General features: G+C 47.4%; 1 protein-coding gene across 1 annotated transcript in view; it reads right to left on the reverse strand.

Moving 5' to 3' along the window:
* LOC147701131 (myeloid cell surface antigen CD33-like) overlaps window positions 1–22,034 on the reverse strand; it is a 574,774-nt gene that overhangs the window by 304,644 nt on the left and 248,096 nt on the right. The window contains exon 2 of the mRNA XM_086929902.1: window positions 4,040–4,232. Within this exon, the coding sequence (XP_086786028.1) occupies window positions 4,040–4,109 (70 nt within the window). The 5' untranslated portion in view covers window positions 4,110–4,232. The remainder of the gene's footprint in view (window positions 1–4,039; window positions 4,233–22,034) is intronic.

Consider the following 22,034-nt stretch of genomic DNA (forward strand, 5'->3'; position numbering starts at 1 on the left):
TGTTGCATGCATGATTGTTTTGTGCAGAAATGGAAGGAAGAATGCTGCACAAAAACAATCCTGAGAGGCATCTTCCTCTTTCTATGCGTTACGCCTCTCCTGGTAATAGGTGTATCGTTTTTGCATAATTCCATGACTACAAGTTTTAATGAATCTGGAAATGCGTAAAAAACTATTCGGGTTGCATGAGAACACTCACGAAAGGCCCAAGGAACCCTTACCTAAGGTAGAGTAAGGCAAAGAAATGAGCTTACTCCAGATTTATGAAGCCACTCAGGGCCACGCAAAGTGGCTGTGCGAAGCTTAATAAATCTTATTTAAGGTTTGCTTTGCGCATGCACAACATTATTTACATCTAATTGCCGCCCAGGTGTTCTAGGCTGCAAATATTAAATTTTGAAGCGCAACAGAATACGATCATGCTGACCCTAGCTTCAGTGTTGAAAGAAGCAGCAGTTGTGACCCTTGGTCACCCATAAATAAGGCCTGTCTACCTTAGAGATCCACCCACACAGGAGCATCAAATGACCAAAATGCCCCCTTTACTGGACACCTGGAATGCATGGGCAGATACAAATGATTGCAGTCTATGATGTCTCACAGGCAAGCAGAAGGGTCTTACCTGCAGTCATGTTTTGCTCCTTTGATGATGTCCTATGGTCATCATCTTCCAAGTTTTGCTTTGATTCCTTCTGCTCAATGACGGTTTCTGCATACACTTCATGCAATATACCTCCTGCTTTATGGTAAAAGGTGGTTGGTATACTGTAGGCTCAACCCAAAGGTTGTCATTGTTATTCTAGACCTACGGAAAGCAGCAGACAGGCCAGGGGCATAACAGGGGCCTCTAAGGTGCCGCTCAGCCATTCAGGGGTTGCTCCCTGCAGCCCAAGACCAATATTTATGTGACACATAGGAGATAAAGAGCCTTCTTTACATTCTGCAGGGGATCCCATCATTTTGCGTTAAGCCCCTGGGTCAGTCAGGTCTGCTGTGGAACTCTCAGATTGGATGAGATGGAGTTGAGAAAGAGGTAGATACTGAATTAAAAGCATGGATTCTATTTCATCAACCAACATTACTGTTGTCCCGTATTGTTGTCTCATTTGCCTGGCCTCATTTATTGGGTACTAGATGTGAAACAAACAACTTTTGGAAGTATGCAGGGGAGTAACCTGGGTATAACCTCCTTCTAAGTAAAGTGCATTCCACAGGAGTGAAAAGGTTATTATAGTGGCTGGAATGTATATGTTGACAGAACAAACTTTTGTTAGCTTTTGTTCACTTTTGAATAGGAAGATGATTTTTTTGAAGTAGTAGAAGATGGAGATTGACACGTTATGCTTCTATGTTGAGTTATGTATTGAAGGAAATAAAAACTAAAAAGAAGTATTGAGGAGTTTCAGAATTTTGGGTGGCTAGAGGAGGTTTAAGGGCCATTTGAGGACAGCAAGACTGTCCCAGAACTTCCAATAAATATAACTTGGTAGTGGCTCCATTCAGAGAAGGGGAGCTTTAGTTCCTTCACTGGAGATCATTGTCTAGGTACAAGGTGATGTTGGGAGTGCTTTTTATCTACTGTCTAACCAAATGAGATTTGTATCTCAAATACATAGAAAAGAAATTCACATTCAATGTTGCTCACAGTACAACATTGCAATAGTCATGTGCATAACTCAACTGTTTCAATACTGTTTTTTTGCTTGGAGCTGGTGAGAAAAGGTTGTATCCAGAACAGGCCAGGTCTAATTATACCGACTCATTTGTTTTCCGCTGTTTTAGAAGTATTGTGTAATTGACTAAAAAGAGAAAGAACAATGTGGCTTTTCTTCATCCACAGAAGGGAGGAGGTTTTCACTTAAGAAGCTATAGCTAACTCGTTGGCCTGATTCACAAAGTGTCACCCCACTCATGGCGGAGGCCCTGCAGTTGTGGGGGATCTCCAAATTCGGGGCAAAATCTCCGCAATGGGAATTCTCATTGCAGAGATTCCGCTCCTTCTTCAGAGACGCTCCACAACGCCCTCCGACACTTGATGGTCGAGCTCTGGTCCAATGATCACAAGGGATATGATTTAGTTCCACATATTCCTGTCTTGCTAACTCCCTTTTAAAGGGTTTTCTGAACTATGAGAAGCCTGAGTTGGGTTGATATATTGTCAACATCTTAAAGTCTGTAGGGCCCATAACACAAGTATGTTCACTATTCTGGTCTGTCCAATGGCACCCCTTTAACTCACTGCACACTGTCACAGTGAATGCGCTGTACTGTGCCGGTGGAAACACAAGGAGGAAATGGAGATCCTCCACAGGTGTGTGAGTGACTATACCTGCCTGCAAGAGGGGTGGGGTGGCACATCCAGGGGTTCCATAGGACACTTTCTTCCTTCCACTAAGCGCCCTTAGGCATTGACTGAGCACACCTCATCCCCTGACAGCTTTTTTCCCCTCTGAAGGCATTTTCACTTTAGATCATAACCATATAGGCAAAGTGTTTCCTCGTGTGCATGGGCCACACTACTGTGCAAGTGAGGAAATGCCACCTGGGGTTGGACTGGCAATACATATGGATTGGTGTGATCTGTATTACAGAGGGTCCACACAAACATCTGTACCCCTTCTACAAGCCTTCCACAGACACATTTGTTTTATTACATGCATGGGGTAATAATGACATACTTCAAAACCACAACTCTGGAGGTATTTATCAAATTTGAAATGTCCATTGTAAAAGATGGGAGGAGTTCTTGAAAGCAAGATACTAGGTATGGGTTTAAGGGTGAGTTATGTGCTATTAATTTGATGCTGAGACATAGCTTCTCGGTGGTCTCAAGAGGTTTGTGTGCAGATGTGAATGCCATTTCTAACCGAGGTGGCACAATTGACTGATTAGCCAACTGTCCTGGAACATTGGAGACTAAGCAATTCATTTAAGGAATTGTGGATCCAACAAACCCCAGTAAGTCTCCGCAGTGCAATTTAGATTATGTGGCATGGTTTTTAAAGCAAGGTATTCACCAATTGATTTTGGTTGTCCAAGATTCCTTTTGTACAGTTGTGGCCCAGACTACTACTTTTTTAGTGAGGTAGACTTTCCTGTGTTTCTTTTAGATGGTTTTGTCAAGTTTGGTTTTGACTGGTCCAACCCATTCTAGGTTAAGGTTAGCATGTTTCAGTTCAGAAAATTCTCTTATGGATGACTGATTGGCTGCTTTCATTGCGTACTTAGGCTAATTTTTTACATGGGCTAGGATATCTAGGGCAGATGATGAATTGTGGCTAAGGTGCCCACTAAATATGCAATAGTTCCAAACGGTGTTTGTAGATTGCATGTAAATATGCGTACTAAGAATGTAATATCTTTCAAACCTTGAGCTCTCTTCACGAAGGTAATATACACTTTTGAATAAGTGTACACTTTGGAGTAAGTTTATTACTACTAAGTGTGAGGTAAATGTTTACACCTGCTGAATATTGCAATTGGCCCACTATTGCATTGACAGGTGACTACCCACCCTAAGCTTCTCTCTACCATCCTTAAACACCTCTTACTCCTCCCTAATCTTATCCACTTTAGTATGTTAGATCATTCAGAAAGCCACTCCCCTGTGCCCCCCCACATTTACTTCTGACAGCCATACCACTGGGCAAGGAGACTCCACAGTCGGGGCGGGGAACTCTGAACACATAAATATAGGTAATGCAAAGTTTATGAATTGCAATTTGTAGTATATTTTCTAGTACTATAATATCTACTACAAAGTGCAGTTTGTGAATCAGGCCCATTGTATGTAAGTATGCAAGTCCTCTGTGTTAATATCCTTAAAGTGCCAACATGGAATGGGATTGGCGTAATAAAATAAAAGTCAAAAGGTAAAGGAGAATGGAGCTACAGAATAATACATTTATGTGTGTGGAAACAGGCTGATAATGTCTGGGATAATCCTCAATAAAAACATTCCCTAAAAAATCAGTTTAAATTATACATTTGATCTGTAAACGTTCTTGAAGTTTGTTTCAGATTGTCCTGTCACACTCACCTTTCAAAAGACAGGACATCACAAGCAGTCTAACACAGCCCATAGTTGTTCTAACAGAGATAAGGGACATATTTCCAAATCTGTGAATTCCAAGAGGGCAGTAGTGTCTGTGCAAAGCACAGAACTGCTAGGAAAGATGAAGGGGCATCACTTGTTGTTGATGCAGCAAATCCAATGAATCCTCTGGGCCGATCTGCGGAGGATAATATTAAAATATTAATAATGTATTATCTTCATGTACATCAATACATGTAGCAATAAACTAAATACATAACAGTACTTTTGATCAGATCATTTTTTGACAAAAGAATGATGTCAAGTAATATGATGCCCATTCGATGGAGGTCCAGCTGCTTTGTCCACTGGAGACATCAGTAGACAAAGGAACTAATTAGATTGCAGCAGAGCACTTTTGGCAAATGTGCCATCATACAGTGATCAGCCAGAGTTTTGTTGTGTTGTAGGAGAAACAAATTCAGGAAGCCCGTAATTCTTTACCTACTCTTGGGGACCATTGCTGAGTTTTCCTTTACAGGTCTTCCATGCTTCTCATTCTTGACTTCTGCATAGAAATTCTGCCAGTCACCTGTCTTGAATAATTCTATGAGCAGAATATATTTCATTGTAACTGGGGAGGTTTTGTTAATTTTTTTGTGCTTCTAGATTGAAAAGGGCTAAAGATCCAAGGTCAAGGAAACTACAGCCAATGATGTTGGTCCTCCCTTTAACAAATAGTGGAATTGCCTTTGGACCTGTGCCCAGGCATCCTGACGTCAACTGAACACAGTCATCAGTCACAACCACCGTCAGTATCTGTGACGAGGAAAGCAATTACAGTTTCTGGAGGGAAAGATTGGTCCAGGTCTAAAGATCTAGTGCACCTCTACTTTCTGTCTCCACAAGCAGGAAGACTAGAAGACCTTTTCCACTTGAGACCACAGACTTGTTCTCTTTTCCATGACAGAATATGCATGTGACCCTCTACCTGGGGTTATGGGGATACTTCTTGAAGTAATGGTCTTGGCAAAGATGATTCATTTGTAGGACGAAACTAAAATGACCAGGATTTGATTAAAATCATTTAAAGATTTGAGTCCCGTGAAAAATGCTACAGTAATTGTTTGTGTGCTACAAAAGTGAGTTTTTGAAAACAGTAGATGGGGAGACCTTTAGCACCTTCCCAATAGAAGTGCAGCACTCACAAACGTTGACAAGATGTTAATTGTAGAAAGCATAGTCAACATTGGGTGTTTAACTACCTTGTTAGAAATTAAATAATCGTGCTGTACATATTACAAGATATTGACGTTTCCAACCTATAAAAAAGTTCACAGGATCTCAGTAGAAGAAATCTTAATTGAGCAGTTTCTCAAATTACAGATTAAAGAGTATTAATAATGCTTGAAAACTGGGAAGACAGGCCGGCTAGCTGGGTCAGCACCCTGAATAAGGAACATAAACAGAAAGGTTGAAAAACCAAGGAAGGAAGAAGATACAAACCAGTTGGCGATTATCTTAGTCACTCTCAGTGTATTTCAGAATCTCTTTCTCAGCTTTGTGCTGTGGTGCAACACTTTGAAAATACCAAAAAGTGATGGGCTGGATGCTTGAATGTGTCTCAGCCAGTTGTAATTACTCAGGCAGGCCGCATCCCAGTCCATTGTCATTTTGCACACCATGCCACCTCAGTTTAGATCCTGTCATATGCAAATCAGCTTTGATCCTGCTCCAATAGGAACAGTTCAGCCTTAACTGCCAACTCAAGATCAGTCTAGTACATCACATTTTTGAATTTTCATTGTGACACTTTCAGTGCGATGGATATGCCCAGACATGGGTCCCATGCTCACTGTACCACTGGAACTAAGCTACAGCCGACTGTTCCAATTCGGGGAGAGAAACTGATGGGCCAGACTGTTCTTACAGCAGAACCAAGGCTGGTTTGAATACAGCTAGGTCTAATTTGAGGTGGGTTAGTGAGCAAAAAACAATGGATTGGGATGCGGCCTGAGTAATTACCAACAAGTAAGAGTAAATCAAGCATTCCACCCTTAACTTTTTTTGTATTTTCAAGGTGTTGCATCACTGCACAAAACTGTAAAAGCAGTGTCTTGTGTGGAATTTGTGCTTGAGGCACTCCCACCAGTACACATTTCTATGGACTGCTGTAGGGAGCTGGCTCTTTATACAGTGACCAAAAAGAGGTAACTTGTGTAAGGGACAAGACAAACCCCAAAAGAATTACAGAGGCACAAATGACACCTCAAATGGTCTCTTTTGTGGTAGTGTGGGCGAGCAGATAGGCATGTCAGAGGGTAGTGCTAAGCATTTATTTTGCACACCAATGAGGTTCCGTGAGAATCGTAACAACGTTTTTGACTTGTTCAAATATGGACGAGTTTGGTATCTATGAACCGCAAATGACGAGTTTAGTGGGTGTACGCGTTTTCGCTACACTACTTTTTACCGTTCGTCTTATTCGTGGGTTTCTCCATCTGAACCCACGGGTTCCATTTTAGATACGGCATCCATTTTGTTTCTTGCCCTCAAGTAGTCAGCGAACGGACACTGTCCGCTTCGTGACCCTGGGATTTTCAAGCTCTTGCGGAAGACTCATGTTCCTTTGAGGGTGTCTTTATGACGAGGGGGACGACACAGCAAAGGCAGATGGCTCCGCTCGAGGCTCATCTTGCCGTGTCGGTCTATTGTTTCAGCCGTGCATGCATGAGGCACGAATCCTTTGATCCTGCAATCATGCTTCCGATATTGCCCCCTACACTCTTTTCAATCTGTTGCCTGTCTTTGTCTCTCTTGCACCTGTTTCTGTCTCTAACTTAATTCATTTACGACTAGAGTGGAATGTGTATAATGGTGAGATAACGTGCTTTTACAGTTGGGAACCGGCGATGTTACTGTAATTATGTTCCGGGCCCCCTGAAAACATGAATGCGACTCTTTTGAAGTTTACTGCGGGAACTGAGTTGTAACCTTTTGTTCACTATGTTGTGCAATGACGAAAATGTGTATAAAAGGAGCGACCCACTTTTGCAATTCGAAGCAGTCTCTCAGAACCTACACATTGTGTACTTCTTGCGATTTCTGTATCCCTGCAGTAAATAAACGCTGATCTTTGACGCCGAAGGAAGTGCCCCGTGTCTCTGTGATTTGTACGCCGGAACAGGTAACCCACAAAGGTTTCAGGTGTTGTTCCCTGGAACCGCTGGGCCTTAGAATAGCCCAGTCCTTCAGTTGGCGCCCAACGTGGGGCCACATCAGCGGTACCGGTCCGAAGCCCGACGATCGTGAGGAACTTCGTGTGAAATCTCCAAGGGAAGGTGCTCCCCGCTTCATCGATCCTGTTGTCGAAATAAGTGGCCCGAAGACTTTTCCCGCGAAGATTCCCGCCTCCTGACGGCTGCAACGGACTGATGCCCTGACTGTCGACCTGTTTTGGCGCCTGGCGTAGTCCTTTGTACGGCGAGACGATAGACGGGCCTTCCTGGTCACCCCACCTGCGGGACATCATCAACACCTCCTTCGGCACCGCTACCTTCCCGGAGAGCTGGAAGCACGCCTAACTCAGCGCTCTACTCAAGAAGCCATCGGCTGACCCCACCGACCTCAAAAACTACCGCCCCATCTCGCTGCTCCCGTTTCCTGCTAAAGTCATCAAGAAGACCGTCAACAAGCAGCTGGCCGCCTTACTCGAGACGAACGGATCCCTCGACCCCTCGCAGTCTGGCTTCCGGGCCAACCACAGCACCGAGACCGCCCTGATCGCAGCCACCGATGACATCCGAGCGCTGCTCGACAACGGAGAAACAGCGGCCCTCATCCTCCTCGACCTCTCCGCAGCCTTCGACACTGTCTGCCATCGTACCCTAGTACAACGCCTCAGCAACGTCGGAGTCCAGGAGAAGGCACTGGAGTGGATCGTCTCCTTCCTCGCCGGAAGGACACAGAGTCCGCCTCCCTCCGTTCAGATCTGAAGCCACCGAAGTCGTCTGCGGCGTCCCTCAAGGCTCCTCGCTCAGTCCAACCCTCTTCAACATCTACATGAGCCCCCTCGCAGACATCGCACGCCAGCACCACCTCAACATCATCTCCTACGCCGACGACACCCAGCTGATCCTCTCCCTTACCAACGACCCCGCCACCGCCAGAGCCAACCTTCACGAAGGGATGAAAGAGGTAGCCAAATGGATGAAGAACAGCCGCCTGAAACTGAACTCAGATAAGACGGAAGTCCTCATCCTGGGATCCTCACCCGCCGCTTTGGACGACTCCGGGTGGCCCCCCGCCCTAGGCAGCGCACCCAAACCAACAGACCACGCACGCAACCTGGGTTTCATCCTGGACTCCTCCCTCTCCATGACCAGACAAGTCAACGCCGTCTCCTCGTCGTGCTTCAACATCCTGCACATGCTACGTAAGATCTTCCGGTGGATCCCCACCGAGACCAGGAAGACGGTCACCCAGGCCCTCGTCACAGCCGTCTGGACTACGGCAACACCCTCTACGCCGGAACCACCGCCAAACTCCAGAAGAGACTCCAGCAGATCCAGAACGCCTCAGCACGACTCATCCTGGACATCCCCCGTCGCAGCCACATCTCCGGACACCTGAGAGATCTGCATTGGCTCCCGGTCAACAAGAGAATCACCTTCCGTCTCCTCACCCATGCACACAAAGCCCTACACAGCCAAGGCCCAGGATACCTCAACAGCCGCCTCAACTTCTACGCTCCCAAACGCCAGCTTCGATCGACCAGCCACGCCCTCGCCGCCGTCCCCCGCATCCGTAGAGCCAACACAGGGGGACGGTCCTTCTCCTACCTCGCCGCCAAGACATGGAACTCCCTCCCCTCCCACCTCTGCCTGACCCAGGACCACCTCGCCTTCAGGAAGCAACTCAAGACCTGGTTGTTCGAGCAGTAGCAGATCCCATCCCCCCCAGTGCCTTGAGACCCTCTGGGTAAGTAGTGCGCTATATAAATGCAATGATTGATTGATTGATTGGTGACGCCATTGATCTCTCAGTTAAGTATTTGTGGGTCGCTCCCAGAAGCCTTGGTTGTTGTTGTTGAAACTTGGTTGTTTGCATGGTTCCATTGCATTTGTGGTTCTTAGTTGTTGGGTTTTATTTGACGATTGCAATTGCCAAAAACCGAGGGTCTCGTATTTTTGCGAGGACATCGTAATTCGATAACCCTTGAAGTTTGTAAACTCGGTTAGTGTGCACGATGCCTGGCCGTAGTACCTTGTTTGGTTTCCTTAAATGTTGCGGTACGGATTCCCGATTGGAGGACTCATGTCCGATACCTCCAGTCGGAACTCCAATTTATGAGCTCTATAGTCGCCACGGAGTAGGCCCTATCGTATATAATGAATATTGGATCCGTTACACTAAAGATGATGGTGTCCTTAGTTGGCCACCCCATGGTAGTTTCGAAACTGCAATTTTAGATAATCTTGAAGCCAAATTGTTTAAAAAGAAAGCTAGGCCGGCCATGTTTGATTCCTTTCGGTTATGGCGCAAAGAGGCCAACAGAAAGAAATCAAGCAGATTAAGAAAAATAAGAGAGAAGGTATCATTACGGTGATGCGAAATTCAAAACAGTATCAGCGAGACAAAGACGAGAAGGAAAAGGAAGTTTTTGCTAGACTGCATCATATGGCGGTGGATAAATGTTATCCGGTTTTACCGTTGAGTTCTGATAAGAAGGAAGACGAAGCGGTAGAGGACCCTTTGCTGTCCTATCTACTGAAATCACCACCTCCATATGCACAGGATACTACAGCTCCTGTGGTCCCTCCTGTCCCTCAACCTGTTGTTCCGGCAGCTGCTGGGCAGCCTGCCGTTGGTCCTGTTCTTCCGAATCCTCTTGTTCCTCAAGTTGTCCCTGCTCCCTTACCTGCCCTTCTTCCTACTGCTCCACTGCCTATACCTTCTCAGTCTATTGTTCCTGCTACTTCTGCTATCTTGGCTACTCCTACTGCTCCTACGTTCAGTTCTCATGTTGTTGCCCCTGTACTTCTCTCCTCTTCTCCTTCTGTCCGTAGTCGCATACCTAATGCTGTGGCTAATCTTTACTCTCCGCTGTTCGGACCGATACTTGGGTTCGATGTTTCTGATGTTTCTCAGAGACGAAGTCAAATTCCTGGTGGTAGGGAGAGTGAGACGTTAGTGAAAATGACGCGTAAATGGATTAGGCATCCTGCTAAGTACACCCCGCGCATAGTTTTCGACACGTTCTCTCAGTTTAATGAGCCCACACAAAGATTCGTGTTTGAGGAAATGTGTAAATCCTTAAGAGAGGAGTGGGATAATGATGAGGTAGACAATGTACCGCCCGAAATGACTGAACTCCAGAATCAGTTTTCGAACGGTATGATTGTGGGTGATAATGTCCGACGTGCTTTAGAGTGTCGGTTAGCTTTTCGATCTACAGTGTCTCCTCGAGTATTGTTTGATGACGACACTGAAGAGTGGAAAGCCCAACCTGGTCAGTATCCTATGCGAGAAGTTCCTCCAGTTTGGATGCCAGGTGATGCTACTGTTAATCCTGCTATTTTGCCACACTTCCAGAGACTCTGGATACACCTCCCATGGAAGCGATCAGAAGTTTTGCAGGTGAAACAATCTTTGCCTGATCCTCGGAAAAATCCGGCAGGTTATTATAAGGAGTTATCCCAACTTGTGGATGCTACTATTATGAACCTTGCCGATATTGATATGTTGTTCGGTAACGTAGTACCTCAACCAATTTGGGCAAAAATCCGTCAAGAGAATCACGTAGCTGAGTTAGGTGGTGATTGGGCTGCTCTTGCGGCGGCTGACGGACGACAAGTTGGTGGGGCTAAGCCTGAACAGATCATTACGAATCTGCCTCAAAGGATAATTACACTTATGAAGACACTTATGCCAGCGATGAGAGTTAACTGGGATAAACTGTCTGCGTGCAAGCAAAAGAAAGACGAGAGTGTCTCCGATTTCTTTACTAGATTTGAGGAGGCATTTCTAGATCACACTGGTCAGGATATGAGCACTGAGGGAGGTCAGCGACTGTTTGTTGACAAATTTGTGTCGAATTTGTTGCCTGAACTAAGCAACAAACTGAAAAATTCCGAAAGTTCGTGGGCTGTTTCTACCACTGCTCAAATATTAGCCACGGCTCAATATTACGAAAATAGAGAAAAGGAAGAAAGTGATCGTGCAAATAAGAAAACGAAGGAGCTTAAAACTAAGGTTTTGTTGCAGCAAGCGTATCCTTCGCGCTCGAATCAAAATGATTCACAACAGCAAAATTGTTCACAATCACAGTCTTCCAGGACGCAGTCGCGTACTGACTCCTCTACACCAAGATCTATGCTTGGGTATAATCAATGCACATATTGTAGGGGTGAGGGCCATTTGAAGTTTAATGGTCCGGTTTTACATGACCGAAATAATTGGCATTTCGGCTCGGGGAGGTCGTAGTGGTCCTCAACAGGCATCTCGAGGTAGAGGCCGTGGTACTTCTCAAAATCAGAATGAGCGTTCTACGTCTTTATCGGACTCGAACAATTGCTTTGATCAGCACGATTCATCGTCCGGTAGATCTGCACAGTATCATGTAGACGACTATTACGTCGAGCATGACATCGATGCGGATGGTAATTACTAGGACAGCCATAGACAAAGAGAGGGAGTAGTATCAGTTTCGGTTGATCAGAGAGGGCCTTATGTCGCAGTTGCCACATCGGGCGTAGTTGAGCCTTTTCTGTTGGACACTGGTGCAGCGAAAAGTTCCATCATGCATTCGGAACTCCCTGGCGCACCTTTGTCTGGCTTAACGAATGTTTCCGTTTGATTCTCTGGCGCCCCGGTTAGCAATCCAGTTTCTAGCCCTTTGCCCCTTACAATTGGGCCGCGTGAGCTCGAAGCTCCTTTGATTTTAACTACTGGTTGTGGTGAGAATCTTTTGGGCCTGGATTTGTTGAAACGGTTGTATGCGACTCTGTATTGTTCTCCTGCGGGAGTGGAGCTTACATTAGGTCAGAGAGTGATCTCTCCTATGTACTTGTCAACTGATAAGTTCCCGCCGGAATTGGGTTCTTTTCCTGAGTCTTTGTGGGCAACAGGTCCCAATGATGTGGGCCTGTTGGATATATCACCTTATGTTGTCCAATTGAAATCGAATGTGCGATTGCCACGCATTCCCCAGTATCGTATCTCTCTTGATGGTGAGCGAGCGCTATTAGCGATCATTTATGATTTGATCAGAAAGGATGTTATCGAGGAAACTCGGGGAAATGTGTGTAATAGTCCTGTTACCTATTTTGAAACAAACTGATCCATCCAAGCCTCCTGTGTACCGTTTTGTCATTGATTTAAGGGAAGTAAACAAAATTGTGATTCCACAATTTCCTGTGGTGCCTGACATTACAGCTTTGCTGACTCTGATTCCAGCCTCTGCCTCTTGGTTCTCGGTAATCGATCTGAAGAATGCTTTCTTTAGCATTCCGATTGCTGAGGAAAGCAGAGATCTATTCGGCTTCTCATTAGGTGGTCGCAGCTTCAGGTTTAAACGCGCTCCTCAGGGCTACTGTTAGACTCCATCGATCTACAGCCAAGCTCTTAAGAGTCAACTTGACGCGTTTGTGTTACCAGCTGGCGCGGCCTTGATTCAGTACGTCGATTTTCTGTTAGTGGCTGCTGACACTAAGCAGATTTGCAAAACTGCTACAGTGTCGCTGTTACAGCATCTATGTGACTTACATCACAAGGTGTCACCTTCTAAGCTACAGTATTGTTGTCAAGAAGTAACCTATCTAGGTCACTTATTGTCAAAGGAGGGAAGAAGGTTGACCCCAGAAAGAATTGCAACGATTGCTCGAATGACTGTGCCAACAACTCAGAGAGATGTGATTGCCTTTCTAGGTATTACGTCATACTGCAGACAATGGATTCCAAACTTTTCATTGTTAGCAAAGCCACTGTTAGCTCTCACGTTCAAGGATGTTCCGACTCCTTTGCCTTGGACTGAAGAGTGTCAGAAAAGTTTTTCTGAATTGCGTGATGCGTTGTGTTCGGCTCCAGTTTTAGGTACCCCTGATTACAGCAAGCCGTTTACACTATACGTTCACGAGAGAGAAGGTTGTGCGTTGAGTGTTTTGACACAACAATTTGGCGGTAAACAGCGTCCATGTGCATATTTTTCTTCGACCTTAGACCCAGTAGCTAGAGCATTGCCGAGTTGTCTAAGAGCGACAGCGGCAGCTGCGGTGTCCATCCGACAGTCCGCAGGCCTGGTCATGGATAATATCCTTACAGTGATGGTCCCGCATGCAGTTGACACTCTCTTGAAGCGAGCAAAAATTTGACACTTGACGAGCGCAAGGTTGTCTGGTTATGAGTTGACGCTTTTGGCAAGTCATATACAGATTAAGCGTTGTAATGTACTGAACCCGGCAACATTGTTGCCGACTAACATGGAATCAGAGGACGTACCACCACATGATTGTTATTTAAGAACTGAAGAAGAAACGAAGGGTCGTGTAGACCTAAAAAGCACTCCATTGGCAGATCCTGATGGTACTCTGTATGTTGATGGTTCATGCTTTAAGTTACCGAATGGTGAAGTGAGGACTGCGTATGCTGTGGTGACATTGAGTACAGTTGTGGAAACTGCGAGATTGAGTCAGAATTCAGCACAAGCGGCAGAGTTGATTGCGTTAACGAGAGCGTGTGTTTTGTCTAAAGGGAAGCGAGTGAATGTGTTTACGGATAGTCAATATGCATTTGGCGTAGCTCATAGCTTTGGTCGATTGTGGAGAGAAAGAGGATTTATGACATCGCATGGTACGAAGATCCAACACGGACAGCTCGTGAACGATCTTTTGGATGCACTTACATTGCCTAAGCAGGTGGCAATCATTAAATGCAGCGCGCACCGAAAGGTTACGGATGATGTTGGTCGGGGTAATGCGTTTGCGTATGAGATTGCTAAAGAAACAGCTAAGAATCTTGCAACCCGAATGTGCGTTACGAGTTCAGTGAGGTGGCCGGCGGAGACTGGTATGTGTGAGGACACCGTTGAGAGCGTGAAAGCGATTCAGAATGAGGCTACTGAGATTGAAAAGACTATGTGGAAAGAAAGCACAGGAAAGTTAGACGCGCATGGATGTTGGGTTGATTTGTCAGAATGTCAGAGGTGGATGCTACCGGATGCATATGTGCTTTCCGGTTGTGACTATTGCTCACGGCTTGTCACATATTAGCGCGAAAGGTATATGTAAGTTGTTGTCTTCTGTATGGAAGAATGATGGGACTGCTAAGTGTGCTGAGCGAGTTGTTAAGAACTGTATGGTATGTTTGATGTATAATCCTGGTAAGGGCACCCCCACTCCACCTGGTCATTTTGCTCCTCCTACTTGTCCCTTTGAAGTTATCCAATTGGACTTCATCCATATGGAGAGATGCAATAACCTAAAATATGTTTTGGTTGTGGTTTGCGCGTTCTCCAGATGGATCGAGGTCTATCCTCTTAAGGATAATACTGCCCTGTCTACAGCAAAGGTCCTACTGAAGGAATACTTTCCTCGGTATGGAATGCCACAAATTGTATGGTCAGATAACGGAAGTGAGTTTGTGGGAAGTGTGATGAAGAGTGTGTGTAAGGGCCTTGGAATTCGGCAGAAGTTCCATAGTGCCAATCATCCTCAATCAGCGGGTTTAGTGGAGGGGTACAATGGTACCCTGAAACTGAAACTTGCCAAAATTCAAGCAACGACTGGTCTGTCATGGCCCGATGCCCTGCCTCTAGCTCTCTTGTCGACCAGGGCGACTGTGCACTCTCGAGTAGTGCTTAGCCCATATGAGATTGTGTTCGGCCGTCCTGCAAACATTTGGGGAGTTCCGAGGCCTAAGGCATTTGATAGCCTCGAATATCCAATGTTGATTGATTATCTTTATGATCTGACTGCTAAATTGAGGTTAATTCATCAACAGGTCTTTGAAGCTCTACCGGCACAGACAGAGGGTCCTGGACATCGGCTCCAACCGGGTGACTGGGTAGTCACCCGCAACTTTGGGAGAAAGCGTAATCTCGAGCCAAGATTCGTGGGACACTTTCAAGTTCTGCTGGCGACAAGGACTGCAGTTTGGTTGGAAGGCAGGAAGAATTGGGTGCATGCCACTCATACAAAGAAAGTCCCAATTCCTTTGCCGATTCAGAAAAGGGGGTGGTGATGAACAGAGTGTCTGAATTAAGCAGACCACTCTTACCCAGTCCAAAGATCAGGGCTTGATCCATCACCGTTATTTATCTCACTGCACCATCCCAGCTCAGAACCTGGCTATATGCAAATCAGTCTGTCCCTGGCCCAGTGCATCATGGGAACAGGGCAGACTAAACTACCAAGCCAATTCTTCACCAGAAAGGAGACAAGCTACCGGGGACCGGTTTCTGGCATTTCAGCCGTCTTCGGCCCGGCTTGCTTAAATCCTGATGGTGCAGTGAGAAAGGGACTCATGTCTGAGTATACCCTGCCACACCTATAGTGGCCAAAAACGATTCAGAAAAGGGGGTGGTGATGAACAGAGTGTCTGAATTAAGCAGACCACTCTTACCCAGTCCAAAGATCAGGGCTTGATCCATCACCGTTACCAGACTAATTTGCATATAGCCAAGTTCTGAGCTGGGATGGTGCAGTGAGCTAAAAAACGGTGATGGATCAAGCCCTGATCTTTGGACTGGGTAAGAGTGGTCTGCTTAATTCAGACACTCTGTTCATCACCACCCCCTTTTCTGAATCATTTTTGTCCACCATAAGCGTGGAAGGGTATACTCAGATGTGAGTCCCTTGCTCATTGCACCATCAGGATTCAAGCAAGCCGGGCCGAAGACGGCTGAAATGCCAGAAACCGGTCCCCGGTAGCTTGTTTCCTTCTAATTTCTAATTTAAAACATTTATAAAGCGCAGCGTGCACCGAACGGTTTCTTGGCGCTAGTGGAGGGTATTGGCTACAGAGACAAAAGTAAGAACCGGTGGTAGAGCCGGGAAGGGGGTTTACACAGGGAATGCCTGTTTAAAAAGAAACGTTTTTAGTTCCTTACGGAAGGATACATAATGGGTAGCCGCCCGAAGGTGGTCTGGGAGGGAGTTCCAGAAAGTGGGGGCCAAGGTGGAAAAGTTGGATCCACCCCACTTTTTGCGTCTGAAGCGTGGGATTTGAAGGAGGGACTTGGTGGATGAACGAAGTTCTCTGGGGGGAGCGTATTCTTTTATTAATGAGGAAATGAAGGCGGGGGCGGTGCCTTGACGGGCCTGGAAAACCATGCAGGCGGTTTTAAACAGAGAGCGTTCCTTAACAGGGAGCCAATGAAGCTCCCTGAGGAGGGGTGTGGAGTGGTGATAGCGTGGGAGACCAAAAATCAGCCGGGCAGCTTGGTTTTGGACCAACTGTAGCCTCCTGAGACTGTATGCTGGTATGCCATTGTAGAGAGCGTTGGTATAGTCCAGCCGTGATATCACTAGGGCGGCCATGATCATTTTGAGTGCCAGGGGGGAGAAGAAACGAGCGACAGTGCGGATAGTTCGGAGGGTTAGGAAGCAGGAGGAGACTACAGAGCTAATTTGAGAGTGAAGGGTGAGTTGATCATTCATTTTAACACCCAGTGTTTTAACCGTGGTGGAAGGAGTGGGGGCGGGACCAAGGGTTGGTGGCCAGAAGAGAGAGTTCCAGGGACTGGAAGAACCTCCGGTAAGAACCAACTCGGTTTTATCCGGATTCAATTTGAGATGGTTGTGGTTCATCCAGTCCCTGATGAATGTCATGGTGTGCTGGAAGCTGGAGACAGAGAGGGGAGAAGAGGATAGGTCAAAGATGAGCTGGAGGTCATCCGCGTAATTATAAACGGTGACCTCCAGCTGCTGAAGAGCGAAGATGAGGGGAAAGATATAAAGATTGAATAGTAGGGGGGACAAGGAAGAACCCTGGGGGACACCACACGTGACGGGGAGTGGGGTGGTTGTGAAGTCTCCTAGCCGGACCGCCTGGGTGCGGTCCCTCAGGAAGGAGGAAAGCCACACCAGGGCTGATCCCTCAATTCCAGCCGCCTTGACACGGGACAGTAAGATGGTATGGTCTACCGTGTCAAATGCGGCGGAGAGATCGAGGAGTACCAGCGCCTGGTGTTTGTTGTGATCCATACCCTTCCTGAGGTTGTCCAGGACTGATACCACGACTGATTCAGTCGAGTGCCTAGGTCGAAAGCCAGCTTGGCGGGAAGCCAGTCCCCCATTGGCCTCTACGTGGGTGCTGAATACCGCGGTGACATAGCGCTCCAGCACCTTGCCCAGGTAGGGCAGCAGGGAAATGGGGCGGTAGTTGGCTGAGATGGATGGGTCAGCGCCAGGCTTCTTTAGAATGGGCACTATGGTGGCTGATTTGAGCGTAGGGGTCACTACTCCCTGCGCTAGGGAGCTGTTAAGGAAGGTAATGGGGGGTTCAGGACAAGAGGAGTAGATATGTTGGAGGATTCGCGCCGGACAGATGTCTGCCGGGGAACCTGATTTTACTTTGGGGAGTATCTCCAGGAATACCTCTTCAGTGAGGGGGGAGATGGAGGTGAGAAGGTTTTGAATAGTAGGAGGATAAGGGTCAACAAAGGCAGGCGAGGGGGGGGGATGTTGGCCTTAATGGTAGCGATCTTGTCAAGGAAGTAAGTTTTTAGTTGGTTGCATAGTGGCTGGGATGGGGGGATTTGAGGTGAAGCCCTATCGGAGTAAGCCAGGTCCTGCACTATGCCGAAGATCTCCCTAGGTTTGTTTTCAGCAGACATTATTTTTGTCGAAAAATAAGAGGTTTTGGCGGCAAGGATTGCGGTCTTGTAGTTGGGGAGTGCTGTCAGGTAGAGGGTTTTTTAGTAAGGGACAGTAATTTTTCCTCCAGTGCCTTTCTGCCTGTCGAACGGACAGTTTTAGTTCTTTTAGGTGGTCATTAAACCACCTATTAGACTCCTTGGGTCGCCGAACGGAGATGCGACGCAGGGGAGCCACTGAGTCACAACCTCTAGCCAACCAGGTATTGACAGCGTTGGCTTGAGAGTCGGACGGAAGACCAGAGAGGGACGGGGTAGAATTCCGAAGGTGAGACGTCAGGGTGGGAAAGTCAACTCTGTTCCAATTCCGCGCCCAGGTATTTTTGGCGTGGGGGACTTTGGATACCGGGTTGGGAGAGATGGAGAAGGAAATAAGGGCATGGTCGGACCAAGGACAGGCGGAAACCGTCACCGGGGAGACTAGAAGATTGAGGGACCAGACCTGGTCCAGTATGTGACCATGAGAGTGAGTGGGGACAGAAATGTGCGACATAAAGTTTAAAGATGTGAGAGACTCAGTGAATTCTTTCGAGGCTGTGCACTCAGAAGGGTCCGAGGGCCAGTATTTGAAATCCCCTAGTACCAAGACCGATGCATAGTTGACCACCATGTTGGCCAGTAGGTCTTGAAAAGCCGGCAAGAACAGAGGCGAAGACTGGGGAGGACGGTACATAAGAAGACAGGTGATGGGGGGGGGGAGAAAGCGAGGGAGCGAACTGTAAGGAATTCAGTGGAAGGAATGGGGGGAGAGGGAATAGTTTGAAAATTTAGTTCCGACCAAGCGATTATCGCCACTCCGCCGCCAACCCTACCCGCCGGACGATCAGCGCGTAAGGCCACGTAGGAGGGGGGGAGGGTAGCCAAGAGAACGGGAAGGGAGGAATCGCAGAACCAGGTCTCGGTCAAGAGCAGTAAGTCAGGCTTCTCAGAATCGAGCAAGACAAAGAGCTCATGATGGTGCTTGACCGCAGATCTGGTGTTAAGTAAGAGAATGGATAGTGACGGAGTAGGAGGGAGAGGGTCGGGTGGGAGAAGGCATTGTGGGGGAGAGGCGGGCGGAGAAAACGGCAGAGTAGGAGTGGAAGAAGGTACAAGCCCTAGAGAAATAATGTGCCTGCGGATAGAATCCGAGAGTGGCCAGTGGCCTTGGAGGGTGGTAAGCTCCTCGGAGGAGTAAGAGATGAAATTGGCATGGGGTCGTGCCCCTAGCCCCATCCGGCCGCGGACGGGCGCAGACGGGCTTGCCTTAGGCGCACCTTCGGCGCGCAAGCGGCGCGCCCGCTGCGCACGTCCGCTGCGCGTTCTGTGGATGCACATTTGATATAGGAGGCCTCAAGGGCGGGAAGGGGGCGTGGCCTAGCGGTGGGCGTGGCCAGCGGCGAAGGACGCCGGTGTGAGGGGTCACGTGAGCGCTAGATCCACTCTGTGATGCCCTAAAGTGCAAGAGTGCTTTACAAAGTTAAAAAACTGTTTTAAAAGTAAGCAAGTCTTAGAAAATGGTAGCAGCAGCGTCTACTCCCGGCTTTCCGCCTCAGGAGACAACCCAACCGAGCGCTCGTAGGTCGGCGCTTATGTAGGGCGGGAAGGGGGCGTGGCCTAGCGGTGGGCGTGGCCAGCGGCGAAGGACGCCGGTGTGAGGGGTCACGTGAGCGCTAGATCAGCTCCATGATGCCCTAAAGTGCAAGAGTGCTTTACAAAGTTAAAAAACAGTTTTAAAAGTAAGCAAAAAAGAAATGAATTGGCTTGGTAGTTTGGTCTGCCCTGTTCCCATGATGCATTGGGCCAGGGTCAGACTAATTTGCATATAGCCAAGTTCTGAGCTGGGATGGTGCAGTTAGCTAAAAAACGGTGATGGATCAAGCCCTGATCTTTGGACTGGGTAAGAGTGGTCTGCTTAATTCAGACACTCTGTTCATCACCACCCCCTTTTCTGAATCATTTTTGTCCACCATAAGCGTGGAAGGGGATACTCAGATGTGAGTCCCTTGCTCATTGCACCATCAGGATTCAAGCAAGCCGGGCCGAAGACGGCTGAAATGCCAGAAACCGGTCCCCGGTAGCTTGTTTCCTTCCCAGTAAAAGAATTGGCTTGGTAGTTTGGTCTGCCCTGTTCCCATGATGCACTGGGCCAGGGTCAGACTAATTTGCATATAGCCAAGTTCTGAGCTGGGATGGTGCAGTTAGCTAAAAAACGGTGATGGATCAAGCCCTGATTTTTGGACTGGGTAAGAGTGGTCTGCTTAATTCAGACACTCTGTTCATCATCACCCCCTTTTCTGAATCATTTTTGTCCACCATAAGCGTGGAAGGGTATACTCAGATGTGAGTCCCTTGCTCATTGCACCATCAGGATTCAAGCAGCCGGGCCGAAGACGGCTGAAATGCCAGAAACTGGTTCCCGGTAGCTTGTTTCCTTCCCAGTAAAAGAATTGGCTTGGTAGTTTGGTCTGCCCTGTTCCCATGATGCACTGGGCCAGGGTCAGACTAATTTGCATATAGCCAAGTTCTGAGCTGGGATGGTGCAGTGAGCTAAAAAACGGTGATGGATCAAGCCCTGATCTTTGGACTGGGTAAGAGTGGTCTGCTTAATTCAGACACTCTGTTCATCACCACCCCCTTTTCTGAATCATTTTTGTCCACCATAAGCGTGGAAGGGTATACTCAGATGTGAGTCCCTTGCTCATTGCACCATCAGGATTCAAGCAAGCCGGGCCGAAGACGGCTGAAATGCCAGAAACCGGGCCCCGGTAGCTTGTTTCCTTCCCAGTAAAAGAATTGGCTTGGTAGTTTGGTCTGCCCTGTTCCCATGATGCACTGGGCCAGGGTCAGACTCATTTGCATATAGCCAAGTTCTGAGCTGGGATGGTGCAGTGAGCTAAAAAACTGTGATGGATCAAGCCCTGATCTTTGGACTGGGTAAGAGTGGTCTGCTTAATTCAGACACTCTGTTCATCACCACCCCTACTAACTGCTGGGTGTGTGGGTTAATGCCACATACCATGGATAAAGGTATTCCGTACTTGGTTCTTCCTTACAGCTCCCAGGGGTCAGCTCGAGCATTTCAAACCATGTTCCGTAGTGCACTAGATTCCTACCCCCTTCGAGAGCCACGCTCCACAGACCTTGGTCCCGGCCCGTACCACAAGACTTTGGCGATAACGATTGCTGACTTAGATAGGGATATTTTTGATGCATCGCTTATTCCAGAGGAAGAGGTGCGAGCGTACAAGGATCTGAGTGAGGCTGAGTATAGTATGTCAGTGGGTGATAGACAGCTTAAGAGCTCGTCTCCGATCTGGATCGTACCCCACTTCGGTAATTTCTGCTTGAAAGGTCTTGGTCGAAATCCGAGAGCTCAGCTTGGGAAGAGTGCTTGTACTGAAACGTATGTTTTACCAATGCTCTCTTCCCCTTTTTTCCTGACTGCCAAGGGTACCTACTTTGTATGTAATGATCGCGCATATACGTGGTTGCCCCGTGACTTCTCGGGCACCTGTTATATTGCGAATCTTTTGCCACCGACTTTCACAGTTGCCTCGGACTATCACAAGACTAGAGTTGTGAGAGGCGTTATTAGCAAAGAGGATACTGCCGGTCAGGAAGCATGAGACTTCTTTAAGGGTTTCCTGCCGTTCTGGGGACCTATGATTAATAGTAGGAACCTGAGACAGCTGACTCGTGTGGTAGAGTCGACTGCTAATATAACTGCAAGTGCCCTTAGTAATCTGACGGCTAAGCTTCAGGCGGATAGACTTATGACGTTGCAGAACCGTATGGTTTTAGACGTTGTACTCGCAGATAGAGGTGGTGTGTGCAAGGTGATCCATTCGAGTTGCTGTATTTTCATTCCTGATAACGCTCCAACTGTATATCAAGCCATCTCGAAGTTACATAAGATCTCAGAGTCCATACACGTGGACGTAGGTGATTGGACGCTACTTGGATGGTTTTGGGGCCTGATGTCGACTTGGGGTTGGAAGATTCTGATGATCGTAGGGGTTGTTGTGATGTTTCTGTTCACGTGTTGTCTTTGTGTGCAGTGTGGTCCTGCCTTATGTGGCCTCTGTGCTACAACGTGTATAAGACGGCCATCTCTTACCAAAGACGCATTGATGGATAGAATAATGT

This window comes from Lissotriton vulgaris, chromosome 7, assembly GCF_964263255.1.
Source record: "Lissotriton vulgaris chromosome 7, aLisVul1.2, whole genome shotgun sequence".
NCBI classification, from domain to species: Eukaryota; Metazoa; Chordata; class Amphibia; order Caudata; family Salamandridae; genus Lissotriton; species Lissotriton vulgaris.